This window comes from Amblyomma maculatum, chromosome 5 (genome assembly GCF_055883805.1).
Source record: "Amblyomma maculatum isolate TAMU_Amacu chromosome 5, ASM5588380v1, whole genome shotgun sequence".
Taxonomy (NCBI): domain Eukaryota; kingdom Metazoa; phylum Arthropoda; class Arachnida; order Ixodida; family Ixodidae; genus Amblyomma; species Amblyomma maculatum.
The window spans coordinates 143,435,992-143,445,838 of record NC_139348.1 but is presented as its reverse complement, the minus strand read 5'-3'; the positions used below and the strand labels follow the sequence as shown (position 1 = coordinate 143,445,838).

Below are 9,847 nucleotides of genomic sequence, written 5' to 3'. Positions count from 1 at the left end.
ATCACATTCAAGTAAATACAGTACTTATTTTGTAACGAAGTTATGGATTTAGCCACGTTGATCTCCCGAAAATAACAGGAAGTGACCTCTGGACAAGCACAGACATGCGCAATGCGCAAGAAAAGAAAAAAGCTCCTCGCATATTATAAGTTCCACAGAGTTTTGAATTTGACTTGACCACTCACAAAGACTACCTCCACAGATCTGTTGCATTAGAATATGACCACCGAAATCTTTTCACGGCCTCTTTAACCAACCTTCTTCATCTCGTGGCTTTGGGGAACATGAATTTTGGCCATTTTTTTTATTCTAGGGCAGCTACCGTTGCCAGCCAGCCACCTCCGAGCTACGACAACCTCCTGGTGGTCAGCCACACACCACGCGACGTCGCCACGCTGCACCTCATCTAGTCATTCAAAAGCGCCACCTGGCTTTGGTCATGCGCTCGGGCTCAAATCGACGCTGCTGCATTTACTAAGTTGTAAGCGGTGGTTCCTCCCCACCCAATCTCAGACCACATTATTTCGCATTACCAGCTTCTATAACCATGTAGAAGTTGTAGTTAGCGAAAGCGGTTCCATTTCTTTTTCCTTCTTGTTTATGACTTCGCATGTACCTAATGTACCTAACGTAACGACGTAAACTCGGAATACGGACCCAGGCGAAAAAGGCAGTGCATCTACAGACAGGCACAAAAAAATATGAGGTGCCTTGTCATTTTATTAGCGCTTTCCTTAAGTTGCTCCTTTTCTCACACTTTTGTCTTACGGTTGAGTTTTTAACCATGGCTCGTTATCTTGTCATAAAATGACTATTGTATGCTCCAAGTATGTCTTTGTGACATCTGATGCCTGTGAACAGAGTTCTCATATGCCTGACCATGCTCATACCTCATTTCTTGTACCTTCTGCAATAGAATTCATCTCATTTCTTTCATTTTTTTTATTTCATTGAGAAGTTTTCACAAGGTTGATATTTTTTTGCCAGCTGATGTGTCAAGAATCGATGCTTTATTCACCACCGTCGACAAGCGTTGCTGTGACGTTTGTTACATATAAAGGGAAGCTGAAACACGTTTCTAAAAAATTGTGTTCTGTGTGACACATTATACATTTTAGTCCATTGAACAAGACTATCTCGTTTAGAAAGGGCAGAAATAAACGCAAACGGCTGCTTTTGTGAGGAACCGTGCGCCAGTACCTCAGAACTCTGAGCAAATGCCACTTTTGCTTGTGATCGGCCAGGACTGTTGTGACGTCATTCGCGGATTCTCCGACCGGCGCCAACGGCGTTGTTATGTGCACGTTGCTTCAGCTGACTGAACGGCTGAGTATAGGAAATTATTGATTATTTGTGCAGTGTCCAACAGCTTTGACTCTTACCGTATGCGTTCAAGCCACGATTGGCTCTAGAAATCGGCGTAACTAACGACGCTGTGGAGTGTGTCGACAGCGAAAGCAAAGTCGGCATATCTACGCATTTTAGAAAAGTGGCACCTGAACGCAAAAAGCACGTAAGCTGGTCCACTTGAACAGCATACACCTTTCACGCTAAATCACATACAGTGCACAAAATAGGCATTTTCTAGGCTGCAATCTGCAGCTCTTTTTTACAGCCTTCAGAAACCGCCTGGCAGCACAGCAACAAGCACACTGCAGCTGCAACCCCTTCGTGTCTTTACAGCTTCGTTTACGTGGCAGGTTGCTAAGTGGGGCGCCGAAAAAGATCCAGTCCTAGCTGCATAATAAAATAAGACAAGTTTGCAATGCAGGTCACGCCGGATGTCACGAGCTTAGTGCCAGTAATGAGCGCGGCGGACGACTGTGCTCTGGCCGTGCACTACTCCCTGGTGTCGCTAGCCCCATATTGCTTCACTTCCAAGCCACAGAAGACGACACTTCGGGATTTCTCGGTGCTGTAGTAAATGGCTTGTGCATAGAACTGCCTTACTGTCAACCCCATTGTCTCATAAAGATGTGATTAACTGCAGCGCCAAGGGGGAGCTAGCGTACAAGGCGACCAATGAGCTGAGACACACCGGCGGCACCTGTTTGGTGGCTGTGAGCAGCTTTCTTGTACCGCAGTTATCACTCCTACCAACATTTAGGTACTGGTCAGTGAGCCTCAAGAAGCATTCATTTTTGACGTTCCTCTATCTCAGGGCTCCCTATTTCAAAAAACAGCAAATCTTGGCACGCTTTCATGATGCCAGCGCAAAAGAACCACGGGCGGCTTGCGGAAGCCATGGCCGGCACGGCTGTGAAGACAGCGCTGCCTTCAGACGATGATTGTGCACGCTGTTGGCACACAAACCAGATAGCATTCCGGACACTGCGTTATAAATAAATATTGCAAATACAGCCTTGCTCGAAAAGCACAAGCCTCACAACCCACCACAAACGGGCCAAATGAGGTAGTGCAGAGTAGGGCTTAACCCCGGGTAGACGCTTGGCCAGCGTCACGACGCTTTAACCCGTCGTTTGCCGGCTCCCTAATAAAGTTATACATACATACATACAGCCTTGTTCTGCTGAATACGACGTCACTTTGTTTACTGCACCCGGTTAGTAGCGATTTAACACTGGCAACCTTGGTTAACCCAACCATATGAGTAGGGTATTGACCACATTACATGCGAGAATAACGACTGAATGACACCACTTTTCAGGCGCACTGATTTCATTGAAATCTCAAGCGTGTGTATCGCTCCGAAGATTGGATAATAGTCATTGTCATCGAAATGATCGGAGCACCACACAGCTGATCTCGAAGGCAAGAAAGTTTTTTTTTTTTTTTTTTTTTTATGGTAGAGACCCACCGAGGCGAAAGTTTCTTATACTCTCAGAAACTGTGAAACACCACATTGTCTCGGCTGACATTGTTTGCACAATCGAGCGCTGCGCTGAATGAACACATGGTAGCCACTAATCGCTGCACATGTTCTCACAGAATGTTTGTTTTTCAATTACACGAGGGAAATGCCTTTTTGAGCAAAAAGCGAGGTTTAGTTTACGACAAAGCAGGCGAGGTACACAGCTCCAGAATTGCTGCATGTTGCAACACTCCACGAATGACATCACTTCCGCCAGTTTCCTCATTTTTCCACCCTATGCTACTGCAAACAACAACATGTCAGAAGCACTTTTTCGGCTTTTATGGACAGAATCCAGAAAAAATTGACACACAATTTATGAATTCCCTTCTTGCCAACTACTGCATTTTATAAAATCTCAAGATCGTTTCAGCTTCCCTTTAAAGGTGCATATTATGATGTCAGTTTGCAATTGCATAACCGTAACAGTGTATGTAAATGTGTTCAGAATCGCTTTAAATTTTGAGCCACTTTGGCAGCCTTCATACTCATTGCGGTGAAACCTCGCATATTATATGCTTTGCATGAAATGGGGAGATGAAATTACTTCAGCTTTACTAGTTGTCTACATCTTGCAAAGGTTGCTTCCTTGTTGAGGCTGAACTCTTATTTGTTGTACTTTTCTGAAATAATTTTAATGCTTCATCGACAGTTCTTATCATAAAAAGTTTAATGCATTGTGTCAACAGTGAAGAAATGCTAGTATGGTTCGCTTACTCTGCCATGGCTGTGAGGCTTATTCTTTCACAGTTGGCTTACTCATTCACTAAATTGTATCCATTTTAAACTGCCCTCTTTTACAACGTCTTCTAGTGTTTATGCCAGAGTTTCGGCCCCACAGTGTTTCAAGTGCATTCATGGCGCAGCTTTCCTGTCAGAGTTTGAAACTGTTTATTGTCAGCTTAAAGGGCCACTGTCCACCCTCTGGTCGAAAATATTTTCTTCCCCCGGTGACTGTGAGGCTTCACCCCCAGAAAGCAAGGCCGCAAAATGTTTTTGAAAAGAGTAATTAATAATGCAGTTACAGCCACCGCAATGGACCGATTCTGTCGTGTTTCTCTCCTCCCGTTCCCTCGCAAAGGTTTTTCACTCTCTGGCCCGGTCGTCTAGCCTCCGCAAGCCAAATTCCCCTTCCTCCTCCGTATTTGGCAGGAGGTGGGGCGTGGTACTCTCTATGCGCGAAAACGAAACGGGGAACGGAGCGTGCGCTGCTGCACTCAGTTTGGCCGTAGCGAGGGAAAAGCGCGCAACGAGCGGCAGACACAGTTAGTCATGTACGCCCATCCTTCACCCGTCAGTCAGCGAGATGGACCAATGGATGTTGTTGCCATTCTGACGTCAGCCTCGGGGCCCGACGGGCCAGCATAAAGAACAGGAACGCTGGTTTTCCGAAGGAGAGGATGAGAGAGCTTTAATATGTATTTTTGCTGCTTTGCGGTGTGCATGTCGTTGTAGCATTTTGCACACATTATCTCCAGTACCTGATCGAAGCATTAGGCTCTTTTGCTTAAAAGGTCATACCCTGGGCAGTGGCCCTTTAAGTATTCTCCCAGCTTTTCCTAGGCGCATTTAAGAAATGCTGTGCTGTTCAGGCATCTTGCATCTATTATCACAAATATCTTCTTTCTTTCTGCATTTTTTTCCTCTCCTTTTTTTCTTCTTTTCTTTTCTCTCTTCTTTCTTTGTGAATATTTTAGGGCTGACTGGTTTGCAAACGTTTCCATTGTGCACGGACGTCAAGTGGCTGCTTGTAATGACCATAGTGAACATATACGCGGCTTCTTGCATAGGTTATCACTCTTGAACATTTTAGACTACCTTCAACTACCTCCGTCTAGTTCTTGCTTCTCTTTTGAGCATCGTGTCATGCTACCTGTGTTACTAGCTGTGAGCTCTATTTTTTTTTTTTTTTGAGAGGGGGGGGGGGGGAGGCGGTGCGGTGACTTTCAGCTCAGGTTATGCTACAACTAGTTTTACTACTACGACCATTAACACAGCTCAGCCTGCGCACGAGCAATAACTTTCCCTGGTTAAAGAGAAAACCAGGCAGTTCTGAATAAGGGAAGAATCTCGGGCACTTTCGTAATGGTGTGACTTTACCTGTGCATTCCTTTTTTCTTAACAACACCCTTTTTTTTTTTTTTTTTTTTTTTTTTTTTTTTTTTTTTTTTTTTTTTTTTTTTTGAGGCAGGAATTCTCATTTGTAAGTGTGTGAGGGGCTTCAAGTGGAGCTTCGAGAGTGTAAGTGATGATGAAGGAATGCTGTCTGAAAATTGAGCTCGCGTAAACAGAGTCACTAATTCGCCATTTTTTGTGGACATATTGAAAAGACTAAATATAAGAGATTATGCGCAAGTTCATTTTTTGCTGCTTCTGCGTCACTGTCAAAATATGCAAAGTCCCCAAAAAGGTAAAAGTTAAAAGATAGCGGTAATAATTTAGTAAAACATTATTGAGAAGTCGGTTCCATTCCAAGTTAACTTTGCTGGTATAATACTAATAGCAATTCTATTTCTGTTGTTTCACTTTCTCACCTTTTGTCATTGCCAGAAGAAATTCCATGGCCTATTCAGAATAGCTAGACTTAGCCAGTAATAAAAGGGATGTAAATACAAAAATGTAATGGAACCGGTTTGACAACAGTTGTGTCATACACTAGAGATACTTGAACGGGTTTTTTTTATTAAACAGTGATGCCAGCTTAGGCTGTGCAAGCAAAAAATGTGAGGAAAAATCGTTTTTTGAAATTGTAGTACAATTCATAATCTGTGGGCTAACTTTAGGTAACTGTACTTACTTTACCTAACTTTATATAACTTGTAGGTAAGTAGCTGCACCAGTTCTAAAGAAAATTCTCATAGTTGAGCACATGCGATGTCATTGCGGAGCAGCAGTTCGGGTATAATTGCAAAGTTTGTTCACACATAGCGGCATCCTGTGCCTAGTCATTTAAACGGTAGCAGCTAAGTGAAATATGTCATCTCGTAAAGAGCCTGATATCATTGAGTCCAAAAAGTGAAATGTCTCATTGCCACGCAAGGTCGGAACAGAGTCGAAGTGGATGTCTTGAAAGTTCAGTTGTCAGCATCATAGTTTTATCCGAGCCCTTAAGCTCTTGTTTCATTTTCCTTGGGGTTTTTTTTTTTTTTTTTTTTTTTTTTTTTCTTCTTCTTCAAACGTTCAGGCATCAAGCTTCAAGCTTGTTTACTTTTGACTCTAGAGGATATTACCATTTTTCACACCTGAAACAGAGCTGTCACACTTCTTTGGCTCAGATAATCAGAGGACGTTTCCGCCACACTGCATCAAAAAAAGAAAGTGTATATAATATGCCAGATATACATATTTGCTTTCTGTGATTTTAGTTGTTGTTTTTTTTAATATTCCCAGGGTTCCTATCAAGGGGGCAAGCTTCTGCTTCCTAGTCTTGCATAATCTCAGTTATTGTCGAGAAGATAGCGCTTTTAAAAAATCACTAGTCACTCTTATTATTCTCAGCTAAGACAGTTACGCCATCGGTCATTTAGTAAACTAACAAGGAGACTCGTGATTTCACCGGGAATTCAACTACTCACGTGATTCGTGAACCAGAATTCCCGGTAACTCCTAAGTGCAATAAACTGCTGTTTGCCAAAATGCGCTAGTCTTGAAATCGCCGCAGCAAGAACTGCTGTTGTAACTTTGTAACTGGCTTTTTTTTTTTTTTCTGTCTTTGTTGTCATCTGTAGAGTGTTTTATCGTTCCCAAGGAAAATAACCACCAAAAAATGCAAATAAGGTGTACACATAGCACACATACCGTATTTACTCTAATCTAGACCGCCAGTTTTTTCAACAAACAAGAGATACGAAACTCTTGGGTCAGCTAAGATTCGAGGATTTCGCCATTGTATAATGAAACATGGCATAAAATCATAAAAAGACGCTGGCTAACTTCAACAGGCCTCGTCAAGCGCGTGTCGCTAGGAGTTATAAATAGTAGCTGGATCACTGCAGCCTCAGACGACATCCCAGAAAGTGTCGTGCGCTTGTTCCGAAAGTGCAGCATTTCCAATGCACTGGATTGCACAGAAAGTTGTACACTCTATGAGGACAGTGACATGGAGGCCAACAATGACAGTGACGAGTGTGCAAGAACAAGTATGTGCAAATAAATGTCATTTGCGGGCTTGTCCCTGTTGCCGTTCTCAAGTGTCTTCACGGCTGGCTTAAATTCAAAGAAGGTTTTCTTAGAAAAGAGAGGCCAGTTATGGTCGACGTAGAAGTAAATGCGATAGTTATTTGCACCCTCTCTTGGGCTAGGTGGTACAAAACAGGCTGATATGTTATCTTTTATTGCCTCCAGGGGGGAACTAATAGTGCTGCCTTTCTAAAAATGGACGCAGTTTTTGCTGTAGCTGCTTCACATAAAGTGTTACATAAGAAGCCAATAGCTTCTAATAGCCCTCACTGCTTTGAGCATCACCTTTATTCGATGTGTTTGACCTGTTATAGTACCGTGACTTTTATGTTGACCTGATTCAAATCAAGAGATGTACATGACCCACTTTGAAGGTCGCTTTTAAAATTACACTGCCCACCTCACCGCCTGCTGTTTCTTGCCAAGGAGACTGGCATACAGCGTCATCCAGGTTTTGTTCATAGTGGAAATCTGTTCTTTGGCTCTTTGCGGCTATATTAGCATTTGTTTGTCAGTAAAAGAGATATTTTTCTCGCGCCACTCAAAAAGAGCTCGTAACATCTACACCGAAAACTGTTCTGTGATCGTTTGGAAATGAATGTCTGTGCGCCCTATCCTCGGAGATATGCATCAGGACGACCATACTAAAATCGTCACAGTTTCCTAGTGGAACCAATTGAGGCCGAAAATGACTGCTTTCTTTTTCCTGCTTTTTCTAGTTCGTAAAAGCTCTATTTTCAGGGACAGGGGCTTCATTGTCATTTGAATGCAGCTATGAATCTATAAAACCAACTTCGGTTAGTCCTCACTATCTCTTTAGCGTGAACTTACGCCTTATGCAGTTGACTGTTGGTTTCTTCGCATCGAAGCTGGTCGTTGTGTGATCTGAGCCCAAACTGGGGCTGGCAGCATGATCCTTTTCTTTTTATTGTTAATATATTATTATTACTAGACAGATTTTATTCTAGTGTTCAGATGAGAGGCATCCTGCAACGTCTTTATTCCGAGCGCTTGTTCTTATGATTGTTGCTATTATTATTATTATTATTTACTGGATTAACTCAGTGTGGGCGCTTAAGAGATCTACAAGCAGTGCGCACTGACGTCTTTGCTTTCTTTGGCTGCTGTGGTATTTTGTTGGATGTATGCGTGACATTTTTTATTCCGTACCTGAGATGACAGCTTCTTATTATGTTTTATTGTGTCACAGTGATCTTTTATCCCTTATCCTTGGATGTGCAATTATGAAAGTGCATTTCTCTAGAGGCTTTAGCATTTTTCTGCAAGCAGACTACTGTAGTTAGTTTCACTTCGTTCCTTATCTTCTTTCTTTCTTTTTAACCTGCTTTGTTCATTGGCAAGCCATTGCTTCTTGTGTTCATTGCAAAATGCCATTTCTCTTCACAGCATTGGCTTGCACTCAGGACAGCTTTCTAGTGACTGATACTTGATCTTGTTTTCTTCTTATTAAAAAAAGGCACATAGTAGTAAAACCGAGAAAAGTTACTAATCGCGCTATTAAATGTATTTACCCTCATCAGTTTCGTGGTTCAATGGACCTGAGGTGCATTTTTAGACTCCTAAAGAGAACAGTTCAAATCTCCATGCTGAGAGTCTCTTTTATGCTCAGAAAAATATTGAACTATGTCTCACCTTTTTTTTTTTACCCCTGAATCACTTATTTTGATGCTTTGACCATTGACAGTGATTTCTGTTGAACTGGGCAACTAAATTAAGTTTGGAACGCAAGCCTTCGTGAGATTGCAATAATGTGACAACAATTTTGTTGAAGATTTGTAGTTTCCAAATAGAGCAATAGAAGTGTGCTTTTCTGGGAAATGTATTTCAGACCTCGCAGAGGTGAAATGCAAAGGACTTGCAATGCATTTTTACGAATACCAAACTTTTCGCTACATAGACTTTGTTGAGAAACCACGAAACTTGGCGATATTGGTAGATTTGTAAACAATTCCTCACTGACCTATACGATGGAGAATTGTATTGATCAATGCTGCCTCTATTTTCCTTTTTTTTCTAGAGTGCTGGAAGGGAAATGTTTAAATGAACTTTAGCACATTCACACCTGCACTTTACGCAAGCCAACGAAAACAAATCTCTTTCTTGTGCGTGTGCGCATGTTCATAACCTCAAGCGAGCTTTTTCACGACACCTGTGGTGTCCGTGTTGACCACAAGTACGTGTTTTCAAGAATGTTTCCCAAGGTTACACTAGAAGAAATTGTCGCACAGCATACAGACCTTCATTGCTCTCAGCATGCGTGTAAGCCGTTTCTGTAAGTAATTGATTGTCTCTGTTTTAGAACCCAGCCACTGATTTGACGATACTGTCGACACGGTGAAAAGGACCTGTACAGGGGATGCCTATTTTTTTTCCTTTTTCTGTGCATTGTTTCATTTTGTTTCTCCTCTTCAAATTCATTTCGTTAAAAGTATGTCTCACAAGGCTCGGGCTACCATGCTGAAGGGTTGATAGACAGCACAAATTCCTCTATATTTTATCTGTATTACTCATGAATGCTGAAAGGTCAAAAGTCAGATTTCTCAGTAAAATTTAATGTACTCAAGAATGACTTTTTGATTCAATGCAAATTTTTATTTTACTCAAAGCTTTGGTCTCATAATCGTTACTTGTACTGAAAAGGGTACAACTAACTTGTACTTCATGTAATTCATACAAATGTTTGGTCTCTTTCTAATTCTAATTAGTATTAAAAATAGACTAACCTTAGAGCATTTGGCCTACTAAGCATTATTCCAGAGCTGATGTAGCTCTGCC

At 41.9% G+C, this 9,847-nt stretch overlaps 1 protein-coding gene across 2 annotated transcripts in view; it reads left to right on the top strand.

Moving 5' to 3' along the window:
* The window catches only part of LOC146189829 (uncharacterized), an 8,675-nt gene extending 7,848 nt beyond the window's left edge, over nt 1–827 (top strand). Inside the window, exon 5 of one of the 2 annotated variants that reach the window (XM_084604593.1) lies at nt 314–827. In XM_084604593.1, the coding sequence (XP_084460719.1) occupies nt 314–642 (329 nt within the window). In that variant the 3' untranslated portion in view covers nt 643–827. The remainder of the gene's footprint in view (nt 1–313) is intronic. The other variant, XM_084604594.1, reaches the window with a different exon arrangement.
* Nucleotides 828–9,847: the final 9,020 nt, after the last annotated feature.